This window comes from Amblyomma americanum, chromosome 5, assembly GCF_052857255.1.
Source record: "Amblyomma americanum isolate KBUSLIRL-KWMA chromosome 5, ASM5285725v1, whole genome shotgun sequence".
NCBI classification, from domain to species: domain Eukaryota; kingdom Metazoa; phylum Arthropoda; class Arachnida; order Ixodida; family Ixodidae; genus Amblyomma; species Amblyomma americanum.
Genome location: NC_135501.1, coordinates 18,814,011 through 18,836,216, shown reverse-complemented (window position 1 = coordinate 18,836,216; position 22,206 = coordinate 18,814,011). Strand labels below are relative to the sequence as shown.

The 22,206-nt window shown below is 47.3% G+C and overlaps 1 protein-coding gene across 2 annotated transcripts in view; it reads left to right on the top strand.

Moving 5' to 3' along the window:
- LOC144132311 (inactive serine/threonine-protein kinase TEX14-like) overlaps positions 1 to 22,206 on the top strand; it is a 150,870-nt gene that overhangs the window by 3,407 nt on the left and 125,257 nt on the right. For both annotated transcript variants that reach the window (XM_077664632.1, XM_077664631.1), the window contains exons 2-4: positions 4,252 to 4,558; positions 11,193 to 11,388; positions 15,955 to 16,187. In XM_077664632.1, coding sequence (XP_077520758.1) covers positions 4,252 to 4,558; positions 11,193 to 11,388; positions 15,955 to 16,187 — 736 coding nt within the window. The remainder of the gene's footprint in view (positions 1 to 4,251; positions 4,559 to 11,192; positions 11,389 to 15,954; positions 16,188 to 22,206) is intronic.

Here is a 22,206-nt window from a genome sequence, read left to right as displayed (position 1 = left end):
CTCCATAAAAACGCAGCCGCCGCGGTCGGGATCGAACGCGGGAACTCCGGATCAGTCGGTCATGTTTCGAATTTTATTGCTTTTACGCGTGGTAGACAATTTTTTCCATCACGAGTGTTCGACTCTTAAACTCTTAAACGGTGCTAGTCCTTACGCGACACATCGACACAAATAAAAAATTAAAAATGGCTATCTCTTCTCTGCTTTCCGCATCACCTCCCCCCCCCCCCCCCCCCTTAATTTAGCTCTTGAGGAAGCCCCTGATCGGGACAACCCGCCGCGGTGGCTGAGTGGTTAGGGCTCTCGGCTACTGAGCCGGAATACCCGGGTTTGAACCCGGCTGAGTTTCGATGGAGGCGAAACGCAAAAGGCGCCCGTGTGCTGTGCGATGTCAGTGCGCGTTAAAGATCCCCGGGTGGTAGAAATTATTCCCGAATCCTACACCACGGCTCCTCTTCCATTCCCGCCTTTATCCCTTCCCTTATGGGGGATCCGAGATAGAGGCAGTGATTTCGTACCGCGACATTACCCATTTCTACTAACTCTCTAGAAGAACCCGCACAATTAAGTCAGCTGTCCAGACACCAAGAGGTGGCTTCGAGAAGACCTCAAACCCATTCTTACCCGAACTCGTACATTTACGCCCACATCTACCCCAACTTCATAGACGTACCCCACATTCACTGCGGTATCACGTACGGCCACCCTCGATCATATGCTACGGGACTGTCCGGGGGATCCCGAAGCTCTTATAGAAGCTCCCTCACCAGAAGCCTGGGCAGAAGTGCTGCGCAGCTCGGAACCCGCCGTCCAAGCGGGAGCCATCGAGCGCGCCAAAGAGGTCGCCGCCAGTTATCAGCTAACGGCCACCTGGCCCTCCTGCTAAGAATCCAGGGACCCTTCTTTTCCGGCAGTAAAGTTTTCTCTCTCTCGCTTATGGCGCTGTTCGGGTGTCCACCGAGACATACTGCGCCGTTTCCTGCCCCCAACAACCACTGATTTGTCGGGACAGCGGACGAAGTGGAACATTCTGGTCTGCCCAAATATACTGGTCGAGTTACTACAACCAGTGACGCTACCTTTGGGCCAAATGCGCCAAACCAGTTAAGGTGCGCCACACTGCTCCATACTCTGCTTTCGAACTGGGTGCTATTCAATCAGGCATAACCTTAGCTGTCGCTGCCGTTTCAAAAGGTTAAGGTCCGGCGAAGCCCACTTATAACGGGACACACGGCATCCTTTTCTGATAATAATAATAATTGGTTTTGGGGGAAAGGAAAAAAGCGCAGTATCTGTCTTATATATCGGCGGACACCTGAACCGGGCCGTAAGGGAAGGAAGGGAGTGAAAGAAGAAAGGAAGAAAGAGATGCCGTAGTGGAGGTCTCCGGAATAATTTCGACCACCTGGGTATCTTTAACGTGCACTGACATCGCACAGCACACGGGCGCCTTAGCGTTTGTCCTCCATAAAAACGCGGCCGCCGCGGTCGGGTTCGAACGCGGGAACTCCGGATCAGTAGTCGAGCGCTCTAACCACTGAGGCTCCGCGGCGGATCAACATTCTTTTCTGCTGCTACCGCGGGTGGGATGATCGCTTTTAACGCGACAGCTAAGGAGCTCGTGTCGCAGAAAAGCCAGTGTCGTCGGCGTCGGCCCTGAGCGAGAAATCCCTCCTCCTCCTCGCAATGTTCGCCGCTGCCCCAACAGATTGTGCGCGACGGCAGCGCAAGGAAAGGAAGGGACGCCTGTCACCTATTTCGGTGGACAACGCTGCAAGGGAAGGAAAATGAAATGAAAATTGGTTTTAAGGAAAGGAAGTGCGGCCTGTCTCACATATCTCTGTGGACACTGGAACCGGCCTAAGGAAAGGAAAATGAAATGAAAATGTGATTTTAAGGAAAAGATGTGATGTGTCTGGGGTACTCTCCTTGGGACTCAGTGGGGCTGTGTGGGCGCGCAGGAATCACAGGGTGAGCGCACCTGGCTTCAACAGGATGCCATCGGAAATGTCTTGTCGAAAACGTTCTGGCACAATAACGCCCCTGTGGTGAGCGGCAAACAACGCAGTGCACATCTAAAGGGCATTCACCACGAAGCTTGTGGCTTGCTGCCCATTCGTTCAGCGTGGAAGCTATGCTGACGTTTATGGCATTGGGTTTGTCAAGAACGATGTGCCAGCGAACTACGACTGCAACTTGAGTCCCGCGCGTTTCGGTAAGGCGCCTGGCAGCGCTTCTATGTGGTTTGCCGCTCCGCGCGTCCGTTTCACCTAAAAGGAGTGATTTGTCTAACGGGATTTGTCTAACGGGCAAGGCGTCGTGCCGAACGGGCGATGGTGTTCCTTGGACTCCCTGGCAGTGCTGCAACACGCTGTCGCATTCCACTCTTAAAGGCGAAGCTTAAAGAGTTGGAGACACCAAATTTTTGGTTGGCGTGTTCTTTGTTTCAAATGTTGTGTATTACCCCAGGAAGTGTGATACACGCTGCGCAATTCATATAAGTGCGGTAAATAATTTTTTTATTGCAATATGCGCCGGGGTGTGCTGTGACGTCACGATCAGGGAAGAGCAGCAACCCTGGTCACATGGGCACCAAAAGTTGTGACGCACGTATTGCTGCGTTGTCTGCTCTCGTACACATGCTGTGCATAGCAGCGCCTTTCGAAATCATAGGCCGACAAACTTGGTCGATACTGCAATATGCTAAGAAAAGCCAAGCGAACGAGGATCGAGCCCCCTTCACCGGCTCACCAGCTGTGGCTACCGGGATCTCCAATAAATGTGGGTCACCTTCCACAAACTAATTTCTAATAGTTCTTAACTCTTACCCTAGTTCTTACTCTGGGCGCTAAGCCACATATTTTAATGCAGTAGCATTAAGGGTCTAAATTGTTCAGCAGAGAACCCAACATCTTGGCGTATCAAGAAAATACAGATTAGTTTAGAGGGTCTCAACATCACACATGCAGCTGGAATAATGGAAAGTGATTTTTATAAAGTCCAACATGATGGAATTGAACCTGTGACCTTTGGGTCGCACATCAGATACACTACTCATAGGCCATCGAGGCACGTTCGTTCACCTTAGTTCAAGGGAGGCTTCTTGTTCAACAAGGTCCGTATCTGCGAGGTGAGGACACTGACAAGACCAATTAATGCTATAGCATCAATATCCCTAGGGGGGAACCTCGAGTGCCCCGATTTTTCACCGTCATGCACTGCAAAGGGGTGTCAATCGCTATGAGTCGCTCCATGGTCGCGGACCTTCTTTCCTCACTCTGGGTTTCAGAAGCAGCAAGCACAGAAGTGTGGGCGGGACATAGAAGGTCACATGGTGCGTTTGCCACAGAGTGTCTCGTAGTGATGAAAGTTGCTCGTGGTACATGCTTATTGAAGATAGCTGCCGAAATTTGTTGAACCACGGTGCACAGGGAATTCGCATTGGCTGGCTACAGGTCAGCTGCAATCAAGCTCCTAACTGTAATTCTTAGAAAGTTAACGTTGAGTTCACTTAACAAGCTTGCTAATCAACATGGTTTACCAGTTTTCGATGTTGTAGTGTGTGCGTGCTAATACTTGTGATGCTACTGTTCTCAAGCCATTCAGTGTGGTGCTCTGTACTGATGTCATATGTGACGTCACTACATTCTGACAGCTTAGTGTGACAATGGCTTGCCGAATTTGTTGGTACTCTCAGGTCATGCACTCTGCAGCTTGCCACAATCACAAAAGAGGAAAGCTGCAACAATTGTTTCTTGCCAGGATTCATCTATGGGACAGAACTGTGGAGGCTCACGAAAAGGCTTGAAATTAAGTTCAGGGTAAGGATGAGCACTGCCTAATGACTAGAAACAGCGTGAATTGTGACTGGGATGAAGGAAGACACAAGGAATTCGCGATGTTTCTCATTAGTGGATTACCAGCTCACCTAAGCTTCTGTTTCATTTTGTTTAGGGCAGTGCAGTGAGATGTGAAAAGGAAAATTGTAGGCGTAACGTGAAGGGAAAGAAATTTGAGAGCACAGTGGGCCAGGGAACAAATGAGTGAATGACATCCTAGCTACTATGAAGAAGGTGAAATGGGCAGAATTAAACATAACCGATAGTAGTTGTTATTGGAGAAAGTTCACTCCAAGGTAGCGGAGTGCTCTTCTGAGAGAATGCTAGGGATAAGGAGGCCGTAGCTGGCACAGGGTAAATGACAGGGATGTGGGAGACGTGGATGTGGTGCTGATGTTGGTGACCGTTGCAGGCACCCCCGTGGACGCGGTGGACGCTAACGGTAGCACCGCGCTGTTCGCGGCCATCACCGAAGGCGCGGTGGCCGCTGTGCCGCACCTCTTGGCGGCGGGCGCCGACCCCAACTTTCGGTGCGGCGGCGGCGCCACGGCCGTGCACGCGGCGTGCCGTCGCGGCAGCCGGGCGCTGCTGCAGCAACTACTTGAGTGCGGCGGGGACCTGAGACTGCGCGACGCCCAGGGGCGGACGCCGCAGGACTGGGCGATGGGGCACGCCGATCCGCAATGCCGCCGGAAGCTGCTTGCCTTCATCAACACCAGGTGGGCACTGTCAAACAGCCGAGCCGAGGAATTGTGAAGAGAGCTGTTTATGGGATACTTTCCACCAATAAAGAAGCTGGCCCCACTCCACGAGGGTGATGGAAAGCATGATGGAAGCTGGGAGCCGAGGGCGGGGTGTGGAGCGTTATTATAGCAGACACTGCTTGCAACTGTCACGCGAAGTCGCATACAGGTGGCACGAAGTTCCACACTGAACATGAATAAGCCTATGTGGAATAGATGGCTGAGCCCTGAATTTCTGGAGCCCTTCACTATAGTGTCTCTCGTAGCCTGAGTTGGTTTGAGATGTTAAACCCCCATAAACGCAATGAAACGAAGCTATGTGAAAATACAAAATGTCAGTCGATTTGAGTAATTATAATCAGTGCAAATGTGGATATGTGCGCTATCATGACGTCAGTTGTTGTTTGGAGCTACGACCTACTAGGTGGTGCCAGGCTACCACCCCAACTACCGCTTCGCTACTGCGCAAGCACCATTCGAATCACGTTCTCCTCCTAACCGCTGCTGCTCATTCCACTTAGCTCGGTGAGCTTAGGGGCGGTGCTACCTAATTAGCACCCCAGGTTCTCGCCTGGTTACCATTGTCTACACCTTGGCAAGTAAGCCACCCAGTGGGCAGGTGAGCAATGGCACACTGGCCCAGGCTCGCCTGGTTACTGCCTGCTATGCCTTCGCAAGTAAGCCACCTGGTCGGCAGTTGAGCTGTGGCACAGTGACACAAAGCAGTTGCTATAGCAGGTGTTGCCATCTGTGGGATCGACTTGGGTTGGGTTGCTACCCAGGTTGCTCTTCCCGAGCAGTCTCTCGATTAAACAGGCTGCCGCCTGACATGGGGAGCAGGTTGTCCACCTCTCGGTGGGCAGGTGAGCTGCCTGCCACAAAGCCAGCTTCAGACATACAGATAGACAAGAACGCCCAGACGGGGGAAATGGCATCTGCTTGTTGTTAGACATTGGTCTTTGTCAATGTAATATTATTATTATTCAGATTTCACCCATAAGTATGTTGGCATTGGGACAATTAACTGGTCTGTTGCCATCAGCTCCAGCCCTTTCTTTTTCACAGTTGCAAATGCAAATTGGGCATTGTGACTATTTCTCACATATTTTGTACAGCTGCTATTCTAGTGTACTCACTAGTAGTACAGAAGGTCATTTATCTTTAGGCTGTTGTAGGGCTGAGCATGGCCCTGCATCGGCAAGCAGGGATATCCTCATGCAAGGCCAATGTCTGTCCCCAACCATGACCTGAGCTGATTTTGCAGAGCTCAAGCCATGAATGGCCCACATGGTTGCCTGATACGGTTGATGCACAACACAAGCTTTTTTCCATGGGTTCAGAGTCTTATCTCAGAAGTCGTTCATCAGCTTGAAATTGAACTCGGCTGAGAGTGGTGATGATCCTGTACCTCGACGACCGCAGAACACGTTTGTTCTTAGCACCGTTGCCTAGTTGTTCAGTTCTTTGTTGGCGCAGGTCAGTTGAATAAACACATCGGCGTCCCGCCAGTCTGTCTGTCTATTGTTCCCATGTGTTGTCCCTATGTTGTCCCCACCACCATGTGTCACATGCAGTGCAGCTGTCACCTAGCTTAGGGCATCATAGGACATAGCGTAAACGCTGCATAATTTTTTGGTATGAAGACATTGCCTAGGCGATTGATTAGAAGTGGAAGGACAGGGAGGCAAATAAGGAGCGATACTGTGTAGTCTCTACGTGTAGAGTGTAGTGACGCTATAGTGTGAAATGGCTGAAATTGAAAGTGGTAAAGAGCCAACTAACGAAAAAAAATTGGCTTTGGTTTAGCTCTGGTTAAACCTGGAGTGACGAGATAGCTACACCTGGCCGAGTGAAACTCGCTCAGTCGAATTGCAAAAGCAGTCTTTCGCTGCTCCGTTTTGCTGGGTGTTCTTTCTTCATATTCATCCCTGGACGTGGATTCACTCCTCCCCCGCACACTCTGTTTCGCCGGCCCACTGCGCCGCCGGCAGCTACTCCACACCACACGTGACCAGCCACGGCGCCGCCACGGAGCTCAAGGGCAGCCACGCAGCTCAAGGGGTGCCACGCTTAAGGCTCGAAGCGCTAGTGTAGTGCAGCTATTGGTGCAAAAAAAGAGCTGCATAGAGAGCTATAATATTAGTATAAATGCTGAGCGTATGGTCAAATAGGGCAAAGATAAGATTTAAAAATAATCTGAAATCAGCACTTCGAAGACAAGTTTCTGCTGGCATTTATCTGATTTGGATGCACATATAGTTCTATTTCAAAGGATATTATTGCTGATGGTGTCTTTGTTTTCTTCATCGTTGAGTGCCACGGGCCCATTTGTCGCTGCTACCTATCACAACTGCATCTAAAACGTCGCGTGCTGCTAATTGCTGTTTCGGCTACGGAGACTGAACCTACGAAGTGAGGGCATGGTTTAGAGGTTGCTAAAGAACGTTATATCTTGGGTCTGTAGGGTAGCACCCTCTGTGTGTATCATCCATGTGATTGCCTGTGGGCAGGTAAAGACACTTATTGGCCTTGACATGGTGTCAGAAGTGGGGTTGTAACAGCGTCATGGAGCAGTGCAGCTCTAGCCACAAGCAGCGACTTCCACTACTGATAGCAAGGGAGATCTGGCAACAAGAAGGCGGTGTCGGCTACGACCGACTCAAATGCCAATTGCTCGAATGGAGGAGTGTGCTTGCAGCACCTGTCCCGCAGGTTAACGGACTTGGCGTGTTCATGCGTGCGGTCATCGAAACAGGTTTGTCGCGTGACAGAGGGACACAGCCATGCAGCGCGCACTGCTTTCGGTGGCATGAAACCAAAGATGAAGTAGATGACACAGCACTGTTAATCCGCCAGAATGAATTGCCACCGGCCATCCCGGACTGTTATTGTTCTCCTTCACGCACATCGAAATAGCCTTCTTTGCGTGGCCTGGTGAGGGAGGGGCCTTTCTTTGACGTCTAGCCTCTGTGCAGTATCCCACCTTTTCTCCTCCTACCTTGTGGCTGTGTATTTCACTCACAGATAAAGTGTGAACTGGGGAGCTGCAGCCGGTACATATGAACCAGCTTCTTCTTATGCAGAAAAAAAAAGGGCCATCCGTAATATTTCACCTGCAGAGTATACCTAGCACATACACCACTGTTATTTATTTTACAGAATATCCCACCGGTAAACAATATGCTAAGAGTATTACATTTTCTTTCTTAACGAAATTGATGACTTCTGTCCATAGTAGCTTCTTCCTCAAATTTGTATCCCTAAAACAAATGGAGCCCCTCAGATATACCGTACTTACCGTATTTTTACACTGCTAATTTATTACCAGAATTTACCTAATAAATCTTACATTATTTGTGCTCCTTGCTGCACAAGCACGCCTGCATGCATGCAGGTGCATGGAAGGGCAGGCTTCAGAAGATCGCCGCTGCCGCGTCATCACATGCAGCTGCGAAAGTTGAGTGAGTGGCGTTAAAAAGTCAGTAATTTGTTTGTAAATTAGTTGCAGTAAAAAAAGTCATCTGTGCCACGTTTACCCGGCTCGCTCGTGATGGTAGTCACTTTCCCATCGGCGAGAACAAACTTCTGGTAACCTCTGGAGCGTTTGTTGCACCAGCATCTGAAACGGTTCGCTGTTCTGTTTGCCGCTGCACAGCCGGGCTGCATGTGAGGAGGGTGCCCACCTGATATCTCCTTTTGCCTCTGACTGCTGGCTTTGCGACTTCCGCATTTATTGCTTTGCCATCACATGGGGAGCTATACATAACAGGAGTCTGGGTTGCCTGCTGGGTGTGTTGTATGCATTGATTTATATTTTGAGTCAACTTTCTTATGGCCAGGCGTGAATTCCAGAGCCGACTTACACACGGCAATACACTGTATACACTGTGCATTATAACATTTGTAGACCTTTTAGGACGTGTTTGCAAAATCTCCGTGTAATTTGCTCATATCCATTTTGAAGCCTTACTTTTAAGAAAAAAGTGCGCAAATTACATGAGTAGATAGAGTGCATGCCGAAAAAATGAAATGAGCAATAACTCAGGTTCATTCTGATCTGATTATTGGAGGGTTCAATCCCGGCCGTGGCAGTCGAATTTCGATGAAGGCCAAATTCTAGAGGCCCCTGTACTGTGCTCTGTCAGTGCATGTTAAAGAACCCCAGGTGGTCGAAATTCCTGGAGCCCTGCACTACGGCGTCCCTCTTAATCTTAGTTTCTTTGGGACATTAAACCCCCATAAAACCATAAGCCATACATACTGAAAAAGCAGCAGCAACAGAGCATAGATAGTACAATGAAAACAAAAGCACTATCGTGCATATCTAAACAGTCCCTTGAAAGAATTAAATAAGAGGTATGGTAAAAAAAAAAATGCACCAACATTGGAAATGTGAAACAAATTTCAATAAATGATAAAAAATAGGAGAAAGTGTGCAGCTGGTGAAACTGCATCATCTAGCCCTCGGGAGTCATTGCGCAAATTAGGAATGTTTGCAATTATGAACACATGCATTTGGTCACCGTAATGTGTGTGAAAAGATTATAATACATACCACACGTCATTGCTGTGTTGAGCAATAATTACACTTTTGGGCTTTAAGTTTGCCAGATTATCACAGGAAGTGATGTTATTTTGCTATTTTTTTCATAACATTTATTTAGCTATAAATTATAGAGGTCATTAACTCCTGTTATTTTCAGTGATGTCGAAAGAGATTGAGTATGAGCCAGACAACTTGCTCTCGTCTGGCTCGCCAACACTCATCATCGCTGGCTCGCTTACTTCGATCACGCGAGTAATTTGCCTAAATGACGTAGCCACGGCACTCAGCAGCTGCCATGTCTTTGGAAGACATGGCAGTAACCGGCCGCTGCTCTCACACCGGCTTTGCTCGCTCCGGCAACCGCATCATGGGCAGGTCTTTCTTTGCCAGCCAGATCGGTTCGACTTCGAAAATGCTGAAAATGCTTCAAGAATGTCAGTATAAAAAAATTCAGCGTGTTATGAATCAAGAACTCCATTATTTTGCTTCTATAACTAGAACAAACCCAAGTTATTGCCCATTTCTTTTTTTACCCTAAAATTAAGGCTTCAAGAAGGATGTGCGCAAATTACTCAGAGATTGTACAAACACATACCAAAAACTCTACAAATGACACAATATATACGATATATTGCTCGTGTAAGCCAACCCCGCAGCTTGTGCCCGGCACATTATTTTCATTGCCCCTTTAAAAATGACTGTATTTGACAATCTGTAGTCCATTCAGGAAGGTTCCTTGGGAAAATGCCAAGTTTATAGTGTATTCAAATATTGGTGCTAGTATGTGAGATGTGTACTTTGCAAGGCAAAATCTGGAGGTCGTCAGTGTCCTTACTTTTAATATTTTTCATAGACTAAAGGACCTACAGAGCTCGTAACAGTGGCCAGAAATGCGGTTTTGCTAACCTTTTGAATTGTATTGCCTGGACATCACTTAAGAGTGCGTGGTGCCATCATCTGTGGTGGTCATTAAAAAATTAAGCATCTGATAGTTAAAAACCTGGCAGATGAATGCCATCAGCAGTTATTTCATCCATTTCAGGCTTTTCTTTTAACATGTTCACTGTGTGATGAATAAATGTTGTGACCCACAGGTCACACCATTTATTCATGCTTTGTGGCCACGAATACTAGGTAACACAATAAAACTGTGGACCTGATTTTATTGGTCCTCCTCCTTAAACCTTACAATAAGTTCGGACCCATGGCTTCAACATATGATGCAATATTCTTGGCCACAAATCGTGAATAAATGACGTGACCCACCCACGACTTAGTGAAAGTGTTAAGTTCAGAAAGTTGAGTCATTTCCATATGGTATCAGAGTGCTTAATTACTTCTGTGTTAAATGGGTTGCTCATGAAGTGTCTTTTGGCTTGTTGCTTCATACTCTTTGCTCTATTTCTTGCAGTCTTAAAGTTCTTATGATCATCAATGTCTTTTGTTTTTTAGAAAACACGTGCCATTGAATCTCGCATCTTTTTTTTTTGTATGGAAAACACTCAAAATACAGCGGTTTAGAAGTGGAAATAAAAATACCATAAGCTTCGTCAGCATCAGCTGCCTTATAGATGCTGCTGCAGTTTACTTGACACAATTTGTTATCGAGTGTTTGTAACTTCTGATTTAAGTCCTGGATACAGATAGAAACATTTTTGTGGGTTTGTTTGTGGAACTGAGAGATTCATAATTAAGTGAATTGACAAGTGACCACTTAGATCAGCTGCCAATACACCAGATATTAGCAATTCATCACGTGCATCAGTAATGAGCAGTAATGAAGGTGTATAAAAATGTTGATGTTTTGGTTGTAATGTGTGTCAGCTGATTTATGACATCAAAAAATGCACTGGGCTTCTAGTATAGTGTATAACTCTTGCTGGAGAGTGGTGTATGCTATATGCTGCTACGTAAAGTTAGCCTCGTGTCATGCATCCCTCTTGGTTGTGACATTTTTTACTATGTGGAAATAGCTTTGCTGCGAGCATTTCTCTCCAGGATGAGGAGGGAACGTGGAGCTCAAGTACAAGAAAGTTAAGCGCCCTTCGTGTTATTTGATCGCAGGCGTGCCCTGGCCTACCGGTTTGGCGATGCGGCTGCCCTGCTAGAGGACGAGTCTGCGGGTGCCGGTGGCGTGGACGGCTCCCCAAGTGGGGGCAGTGCGGCTGCTGCATCACTGCGCCGCCGCTTTGGTCGCCCCACACCGCCAAGGAGGTCCTGCCGTGTTGAGAGAATACGCGCCGATGGAGGATTTGGCGTGGTCAGTTTACTAAACACAGCTGCCGCGGTGGCTCAGTGGTTATTGCACTTGGCTTCTGACCCAAAAGACGTGGGTTCAATTCCGGCCGCGGCGGTCGAATTTTGATGGAGGTGAAATTATAGAGGCCCGTGTAATGTGCGATGTCAGTGCACGGTAAATAACCCCAGGTGGTCGAAATTTCTGGAGCTCTTCACTACAGCGTCCCTCATAGCCTGAGTCGCTTTGGGATGTCAAACCCCCATAAAAAAAAGTAAAAGTTTACTAAACACTGGCCCAATTGTTGCCCCCATTGCCATTTGTCTTTTCCTTGGCCAACATGCCAGTTTGGCCAATGTGCATGCGACGAGATTGCCGGAACTTCCCATAAGCACTCTCCTCACTCGGGTTACTTGGTATTGCTAGAGGCCTCTAACACTTCTTATGGTTACGAAACATCTGCCCAAGTTTGCTGTTGGGACAAAAGTGACTGCAAGGGTGCCACCACCAATCAAAGTGCTGTATGCTGCTCGCACAAGCGTGCTTGCGCACCTGTGCTGTTAGTGCAAAAGCATTAGATGGCTCATCGAAATGGACACCTGGAGTTACCCAAAAAGGAGCAGTGTTACAAAACTCGCGATTGGTCGAAATGGTGTGACGTCGTCAAAGGCAGGAAAATACGAAATTTAACCAGTAACAGTACTACAGTTGAATCCCGCTACAACGAGATCGACGGGACGCGCGAGAAATTTCGTCGCGAAATTTCGCTGTCGAGAAGTTAACCAAAAATGCAAGGCAATAACTCCAGCAAAACATAGTTTTATTGCCACAAATCTGTGAGCTTAGCCTGCTTGCGTTTCACTGCCAGCAGCGGCGTCACGCGACTCTCGCACTCTGTTAACAGCGACATCGCAACGTCGTCATCGTGTGTGCCGAGGAATTTTCTAATAACGTCGAAGGCATCCAGTACCTGCGATGAGGCTGCCGGGGCAGGTAAATCTTGAGTGGAGTCGTCTTCATGATCGGACGGCTCTTCCGGCTCGTGAACACTTTTGATGATGTCTTCATCGCTTCGTTCCTTGTGGACAATCACGTCCGCGTCAGCGTCAAGGAAATCGTCCAGCGCTATGTCAGCAGGGACGTTTCCAGCTTCCTGGAGCAATTTCCAAGTAACGTCAATCCCCGGAGTCGATGTCGATGATGGTACACTTCCCGCAGCTGCAGTCGTGCTAGTCGCCTTGCTGGTCGCCCTGCCGGCAACCTTCGCACGGTACCAACAAGTCCCCTCGCTGCTTCCCTATGACGAATAAACGACTCCAAACCAAATTTTTTATAAAGAATACATCAAAATGTAATAAACATACGTTTCCGTGCATTATTTAGCTGCTCCAAGCCACTGCTTTAGCAGGGAATAATCTCTTAAAGCACCCAACTTTTGAAGAAAGGCGGGCCACTGGCCAGTGAAGGCTCGCGAAAAATTCGTAAAGCGAATGCGTGCTCACATAGTAATTCGTTTTCGAGGAAATTTTATACATTAATTACTATGGGGATTTCGCGGGGAATGAAAAATACTTCGTTGTTGCGAAAATTTCCTTGAAGCGGCATTCGTTGTGCTGGGATTCAACTGCAGCACTAACTACAAAAAAATAGAATTAGAATGAAAGTCGAATAAAATTGGAATGGAAGTTTAGTGCATTTGCATTACTCGCACATAAATTTCTTAAGTGCTCCCGGCAATTAATTTTTTTTACAGTGATGCTGTTAGTGGCTTACTTGTAGTGTAAGCATTTGCCTAACAGATTTTCTGTCTTGCCAGAGCAGCTCGCATGACTGACGTTACCGGCATCGAGGAGCTGTCCGAGCGGGCTCTGTACAGGGGCTGGTGCAGTCTCTTGATCTAAGCACTAAAGCACGAGCAGCTTGGTCGGTCAAACACATAAATGAGGCATTGTTTTCTTAATTTTTCGTGTGTGTGCACAAAAAAATTTGGTAGTTGCCGCAACGTCTTCTGAACCCCTTTCCTAGCTTGTTGTTCTGAATCCGCATGCATGCAGTGCCTTCGTTTCAAGTACCATTTGGCATATGCAAACATCTAAGCAGAGCACAGCTCTTAAGTGCCCGTTTGTGGGTTGAGCCGTGTTGCTATCACTGTTGGTGGTGCAATCAAGCAAACAAGAGTACCGCTGCTCGCTTATAGATGGTGCCAGAATGGTGCGCATCATAGCGTGCGGTTGTTTATCACCAACGCATGAGTGGAGGGGAGGCTTGTCTGCGGCGGCACGCACCTACATGCTATCTCCTTGCAGTCATGCCCTGCTCCGCTCCATTGGCGGGCTTTGCTGTGAGATGTGCTACACGCGACAGATTGTCTGTGTTGGCCGCGCCACTCACAGCAGTGTCTTCCTGGCATAAAGCGTCTCTTTTATAATTTAATACAAAATAGTCTCAGTGAGTTCTTTCTGAGGAATGAGTGACACCACCAGTGGAAATGCTTCGTCTGCCGCTGTTGCTAAATGAGCTGCCCGAGCAGAGGCGCAGTGCCACTGTTGAGAGAACCCTGCCATTCGCACCGCCAAGCCTAACAGAGCTGCACTCAAATTTCACATCAGGGAATATTGTAATCATTCTTAGAATATTTTGCGCACAGCAGCCCTTCCGATATGTCTGCATATGCTGCAGCTGAAACTATCTAGTGCCACGACTGGTACCTCACTTGTATGCATCAGCCTGCAGCGTGGAGAAAACTTCACGTGACAGGTGAAATGTTGGTTAAATGCAGACTGCTCTCGCTGAGCTCCGGTAGACTTTTGGAATAGTGACGCAGTATGCAGTAAACTTGTGGGGTTCTGCCATCCCTTTTAAGGACACGTCAGCAGTCAGAGTTGCACGTATTTCTGCTACGTCACTTGTCTGCCCCCCACTGCATGCTCTGGAAGTTTAAAGGGGTCCTGGAACACCTTTTGAGGACAGTAGTAACTCATTCAATCGCCAGGTTGTGTTGTCATAAAAGTATGAGCCAAATGATACACTTCTACTTGCAGCAGAGAACCCACACTAGTGCTTGAAAGCTGGTGAGCCTTTTCTGGCAACTTGTTTAACTTGCGCCCTCCTTGTGTCTCGCATGTATATATCTAGGTTTGTAAATGGCTGTTGGTCAGATTCTTTCAGACATCACAGCTGCTGTGGCCCCAGCCAGTCAGCCGTGTTGTGCTGGCGCGTCAAGAAGCGCCTCCCGCGAGGAATTCCCACACACTCCGGCAGCCCGACGGTGGGGCGGGATGCCAGCGAAGGACCAGTGACCTTTGAGCTTGCATAAAATGGTGACAGGAGAGAGAAAACAGGGAAGATGCTGAAATTCAAATTTTTTACTGCACGACTGCGATTCTCAGGACTAAAAACATCGCAGTGGACAATACACAACAGCAAGCACAGACTGCGCTCATCCCATTTGCTTTTCTTCCGTGTCTTGTCTCCTGCGTAGTTTCATGTTTTGACATCCATGTCATCAACTAGCCCCCTATTGTGCGCTCCATGAGTTTAGATAACTGTGCTTCTAGCAAATGTATTAAAAAAAAAATTTTCCTGGAGGATATTTCTGCAGTCATGTCATTTAACATCCCAGGCATATTGTAACTTTATCAAACACTGTTGAAGGGCCCCTTGAATGGAAGATAGCATTGCTACTCTGTACAGCCAGCAGTAGACCTAACGACATCCTCATTAAGTGCAGCGAAACATACTTTCTCTGCTTCATGTTCTCAGCCCAAACAAATTTACTGAGAAAAAAAACATTATCAACTTGATTTGCCTGTTCCAGGGGCATGGTGGTCATAATCATCTGTGGTCAAGGCACGTTGCCCAAGATACTTAGCTCTGAAACCAGGTGCATTAGGACACGCACGCATCTTAGGCACCGGAGTGGATGAGTGTCAGCCACACCTCCACAGAAGAATAAATGGTAGAGATTCGGGTGAGGACAGGTTCACAAGAGATGCAAAGTGCGTACAGTGCCAGATTAGGTGAAGGGTGCTATGTGTACATTCTTTGCGCAAGTTGCAAACTTAGTGAGAGCTAGAACAATTACTTTCATTAATCCCTTCTGTCATCGCACAGCCCAGGTATCTATGCAGTGTAAGGCTTCCACTGCTCCTTTTTTTTTTTTTTTGAACACACACTGTGGCCACAACACAGTGATGACCCTCCTGCCTCGAACCGAGCTGTGAATGGATGAAGTTTCCTTGAGGCAGAGGAAGGCCTGTGGCCATGCTTGAAGTTCGAAGTGGAGGAATGATTTCAGAAGAGCGTGTTGTCTGGCAAGTTGGCTTTGCATGATATAAATGAAATGGGTGCAAAACTTCGACAAGGAATGAGAAAAAACGGGATTTATGTTTCTGATTTATTTAACAAAAACATAAAATGATTTATTTAACAAAAACTAATACAGAGCTTGAGCGTCAGAAGCACCCTGTGAGGCTCCGTGACGAGGAAGCAATTCTAGTCTGCCGTTGAAATGGCTTGCCTATCGTGCATCCCACGCCTGTTGGCCCGTCTTTCACCCCTATGTGTGTTGTTCCGTGTGGCCTTGTGCAGGTGTACTGCAGTCCTGCCCGGGAGACTGGTGTGAGCACCTTTGTCCCCTTCGTGGCGAGTAACTACCTGTACAACTCTGAGGAGAGCAATATCACATGGTGCGGTCCCCAGTCCCTGCTGCAGACCATGTACTGGGACAAGCTCAAGGTGTCCGTCAAGAAGTCCTCGCTCAGCGGAAGCCACACCCGGGGACCCTGCTCTGACATAGTCATCACCGAGCTGGAGAAGATTCGGTCAGCCTGCCTTCCTCCCTTAACTCTGGTCTCATATTGAGTGCCAAAATGCATTCAAGGCACTCTTGTGCACTGCATTTGCATGCAGTGCAGATTTTTCATGCGTACTGCAGATCTCATTAGGATTCAGTAACAACAAAATGGCTTCCAATTGCTCTCTCCAATTGAAAAATTTGCAGTTGCGCATTCGGAAGCTGTTGGAAGCTGTTTCAGTTGGAATGCCTATATGAATTAAGCATGACCATTGGAAGAGGGAAAATTCAGTTCAAGCCACCGCGGCAGCGCAGTGGTTAAGGTGCTCGGCTGCTGACCTGACAGACGCAAGCTCGATCTCAGCTGCGGCAGTCTCATTTCGATGGAGGTGAAAAGCTAGAGGCCCGTATATTGCATTATGTCGTTGCACGTTAAAGAACCCCAGGTGGTAGAAATTTTCTGGAGCCCTCCACTATGACGTCCCTCATACTCATTCGCTTTGGGATGTTAAACCCCATGAACCAAAACAGTTCAATTCGAAGCTCGCAGGTTATGGGGAAACAGTTGGCAGATTACGGAATGCATGACACACAAAGCCACAGGAACACTCCTACTCGGAGGAGCTGGCACAGCAGCAATGGGAGCATCAGCATGTATCCACTCAGTGCACTTTCTCTTCGAGCTTGTATGAGAGGAGCCAGTGGCACAGGACTGCAGTGATATGCGAACTGTGAAAACAATTTAGCATGTTAAACTACTAATGTATATTGATAAGAACCTGATTAGTTCATTGTTCTTTGTTTGTCAGAAGCTATATGCATATGCCTGATAAAAATGATTCTCATTCATCTGGGCATTATTACTGAAAATTCCTATGTATTGGCAGACTGTTGGAAGGTTCGGTCGAGTTCGAATTGGAATGAAATAGGAACAGAATGGGATTATAATTGTTGCAAAACTGTTATCAGTTTGATTAGGGACAGGATGGCACCTTTTAACACTCGCCTGATAGGAGACTGAATTATTGGTGTAACAGTAAGCGATAGAAAGAGAGCAGAGTGGGTCTACGACCAAACTGGAGTTAATGATGAAGTCATGAGTTTATGATTAATGAGAATAAATGGGCACGGGCAGGGGACCTAATGCAAAGGTAAAAAAATTGACGGGAGCACTAAAGTCACCTAACGTGCATCAATGTGAAAGCCCGTGGCGTCCTGTTGAGCTTTCTATCTGAACACAATCGCCTCGCGTTTCTCGAATTAGTTTCGGTTTCAAGTTACGACATACTACACCTTCGTTATATCCGATGTGTTCGCTATATCCGGTTTCAAGTTACGACTTACGCCTTCTAAAACACCCTGATTTCGTCGGACTAGGTGGCCGAGTGGTTTAGGCAATGGACTGCTAATCCATTGGGCTCTGCCTTCGTGTGCTTGAATCCCATCCTCGTTGAAATTTTTTTTTCTTTCATTTTATTTGACTGTGGAGTGGACATTTCTTGTACACGTTTCCTGCGGACAGGTATTGCGCACACTGATAAGGCAAGAAAGGCTTTCGCCTTAATAACCAGCGGTTCCTTTGGGTACTGAAATGGATTCCAAGAGGGAGGGGACAAGCACAGCATTGGACAGCAGAGTCAGGTAGATGGGTGAGATTGAAAGTTCACTGTGATAAAGTGGACTAAGGGGATATAGGAGAGCCTTTTCCCCTTCAGTGGTCATAGTTAGGCTGGTGGTGATGGGTGTGAATACTGTCAGTGTCAAATGAATTGCCAACAGCAGAGCATGTGGTATTCGGTTTAGCATTGGTTGCTAGGAGTTTTTTAAAGCTGGTTTTACTAATCTCTGAGCTTCATTCTTCTTTGATGTCTGCATTATTGGGCATGAATCGCATGGGATCGACCGCTTTAGGTAAAAGGTGCTGTATCATGTCACGTGATGCACAAAAATTAAGTGGGGCATAAGCATTCCAATGGCATCTAGTAGGATACCGGAGATAGTTTATCAGGCATCATACCATCATGTGGCATGGCTGCATCAAGTGATGAACTACATGTTAGCAGACTGTTTTCTGCCAGGTATTATACTGGTCAGCTCTGCATTGTACGTCATGTGGGTGCGAGCAAGCCCAGGTCAAAGTGAGTGGAAGAGAAAAAATTCATGGCCGGCCATGAGCAAGCGACCTCTTCTCGTTCCGAACTACGCTCACTGCAAGGATGTCTTAACTGCACCGTGCAGTAACCTGACGCTGCTGCAAAGCATGTTGCTGACCACTAATGCATGAGTTGCTGGCTATGTACGTGGATGCAAGGGAGGGGGCTGTGGGCTGAAAGTGATAATGATGGGATTGTTATTAAATTATAGGGGGAGGGCATATTTGAAAAAAATTGAGGGGGCGTGTAAGTTGCGCTTTAAGGGTGTGACGCAATAGCGTAATGGGTAATTCCCATTCTCTACATTCATGGAGCAGTGGTGCAGCAGTTAAGCGATGTGCCACTGCCATGCAATGGCAGGTGCTCCCTGCAGTGGGCCTTGTGGAGCCCAGGTTGCTCTTTCTGAGAGGCTAATCAATAATTTCATGGTCTCTTCAATTTGGCTACACTTTCTGCACCAGTTCAAGGAGTGCAGCGCTTGCCTGCTGCATTGTTTGCACTGCACTGCACTTCGTTTTGCAAAAGTGCTGCACTCTCCGAAGTGGAAGTGCAGCTGTTGTATAGCAGTGTGGTGGCACCCATGTGTAAGTCGGAGAAATGAGGCAGATATGACAGCAGTCTCTTAATGAAATGATGCAAGTCCTTTCTTTGAGAGGAGGAGGTGAGTAACAGTTTGTGTCGTCATAATTGTAAACCTAAGCGGTCAAGTTGAACCGCATTGGCACCATTCCAGCGCATATTCATAAATCGTCTGTGTGTATACATCCGACTTTTTTTTTCTGTGAAATGACAATTTCCTGGAGCTGGTTCATGACAACACTTCTTTAGGATTTCCTGCTTGAAAATTCTTCACGTGGTTTGGGATTTTGGCATCCATTGATGCTGGTGGCACGCAGTTTACTGTAATTTTGTGGCGATGCCAAGGCTAGTAGACGACCAGGCCTGCACGTGACCATTCTTTTTGGAAGCAAGCAGACGGTGTCAGGCTGTACTTGAGCTGACGCTACGCACTGGTGGCACCACCGTGGAACTTCACGGAACTAGTGCAGTGAGTGCAGCCAAATCAAAGAGACCTTTACTGCCACCTGCCCTAATGGGCAGTTTGCTCACTATCCAGTGGGCAGGTCGTGATGATGCCACAACCTGCCCACTGCCTAGGTGGTCCACCTACTTCCTAGGTTGCTCACTGGAGACCACTTGCCAAAGCCATGCCAGTGGTTTTTCACTCACAATGCCGACAACGCCATACCAGATTTTCTGGACAACGAGGTCTTTAAAGCTATTGCATTAAAAATTTACAGCATGGTTACCACTGTGTAACATGAGATTCAATGGCAGCTGTTAGGTATTTATAATTTACAATATGTTGTCATAAGGAATATTAGAGTGACTTGATATCTGTATATAGTTGTGCCTCATTCATACGGCCCTTGTTATATGGCCCTCGCTCGAATTATGCACAGTTTTTCTGGGAGCCAATCTTTTTCAATTTATTTACACCTCGGTAATTTGGAAACTCTCTGTCTGGACAGAGGACAGGCTGAAGATGCAGAGCCCATGGGATTCATGTATTTTTGTCCCATTATATGGACAGCAATGACGAACGAAATTCCGAAAGCCTGTACCAGATATCCCGCACCTTATATTTTAAGTACAGAACACCAGGGAAAGGCAGTGCAAAAGTGCAATTGCCGTAGTGATAGCTTTTTTGGATGTGTAACTGTACCTGTGGTTTCATGCTTTAGAGTGGCAACCTGCCCGGTCAGAGCGCCTCAACCTTTCCCACACTGCATGAATGCCTGCGAAAAAATTCTGTCAGCTGCAAGCAGGATGACCCCAGAGTTCTTTGAATATGAACATTCGTAGTATTAGATACTTCATCACACCAAGAGGTACCTTTATGCATTTCATGGAATACTATGCACTTCAAGTGCACTTCAGCTTGCTCCACAAATTTTAATGATAATGGTGATCAGAATAATACATCTGGAAGCTTGCCAGTTTGCCAAATTTTTACCTTACTGCCCACTTCTATGCACAAAAGCAGTCAGTAATCATAAAGCGCTTTTATATCAGAAGATTTGTTTTTATTTTTTTCATCATGATCATTATTATGGGCATGGACACTTTTTCTCAAGAACCAGTGTCCATTTTAAATATACAAGGCAAGACTAGTTCCAGACAGCTATAGTTATTCCCACTTGCTCACTTTTCGACTAGCCATCCCCTCCACTTTGCCACTCTAGGCGCGTGGCATAATCGATGACCCTCTCCTTGGCAGCACGTTTCATAGCTGCTGCCCAGATGGACTGCGCTATGTTGGTCTCTTCTCATGATAATCTCTCTCTTTATATGGTAACCACCCTCTGGATGGTTTTTCTGGTAACCAACCTCGAGTTGAGCATTTCTATCCTCTCTCAAACCATCCTCCTTCTATCGTAAATACCATCAGGGGTGGCTTCCATGGCGACCACCCTCTGATGGCACCTTATGGCCTTGCCATAATTTCCTCCTTCCAAGGTAAACCTTCCGATTAGCTTTTCTATCGCACTGCCTTCCTCCTTACACAGCAACCAATGACTGGTTGGTGATTGCTCTACTCTCGCTATACTGTCCTCTCAAGGTAAGTGCCCTCCGGGTGGTTCTCGTGGCAACCACCTATTAGTTATGCCTTTATAAGCTCTTGCTATGCCCTCTTTATTCCATGGTAACCATGCTCTAGTTAGGGGTTTCTCTGCTCTCACCACACCCTACTCTTACCACGGTAGCCACCCTCCCAACGGTTCCTGTGGCAAGCACCCACTACTTGCTATTGTACACTCTCGTCATACCCTCCTCCTTCCATGGTAATCATTCTCTCGTTAGGAATTCCTCTGCTCTCACACACCCTACTCCTTCCCCGGTAATCACCTTCCCAACGGTTCCTGTGGCAAGCATCCGTTACTTATGCTATTGTACACTCTCGCCATACCCTCCTCTCATGGTAATCATCCTCTGGTTAGGAATTCCTCTCCTCTCAAACACCATACTCCATCCCCAGTAATTACCTTCCCAATGGTTCCTGTAGCAAGCATCCGTTACTTATGCGATTGTATGCCATCACCGTACTCTCTTCCTTTCGTGGTGATCATCCTCTGCTTAAGATTTCCACTGCTCTCACACAACCTCCTCCTTCCTCAGTAATTACCTTCGGAACGGTACCTGTGGCAAGCATCCACTACTTATGCCATTGTACACTCTCGCCATACGCTCCGCCTTCTATGGTAATCATCCCCTGTTTAGGAATTCCTCTGCTCTCACGCACCCTACTCATTCCCCGGTAATTACCTTCCCAACGGTTCCTGTGGCAAGAATCCATTACTTATGCAATTGTATGCTCTTGCCATACTCTGTTCCTTTCGTGGTAATCATCCTCTGCTTAAGATTTCCGCTGCTCTCACACAACCTCCTCCTCCCTGGTAATTACCTTCCCATCGTTTCCTGTGGCAAGCATCCGTTACTTATGCGATTGTATGCTCTCGCCATACTCTCTTCCTTTCGTGGTAATGATCCTCTGCTTAAGATTTCCGCTGCTCTCACACAACCTCCTTCTACCTGGTAATTACCTTCCCATCGGTTCCTGTGTCAAGCATCTCTTACTTATGCTATTGTATGCTCTCGCCATACTCTCTTCCTTTCGTGGTTATGATCCTCTGCTTAAGATTTCCGCTGCTCTCACACAACCTCCTCCTCCCTGGTAATTACCTTCCCATCAGTTCCTGTTGCAAGCATCCATTACATATGCGATTGTATGCTCTTGCCATACTCCCTTCCTTTTGTGGTACTCATCCTCTGCTTAAGATTACCACTGCTCTTGCACAACCTCCTCCTCCCTGGTAATTAACTTCCCATCGG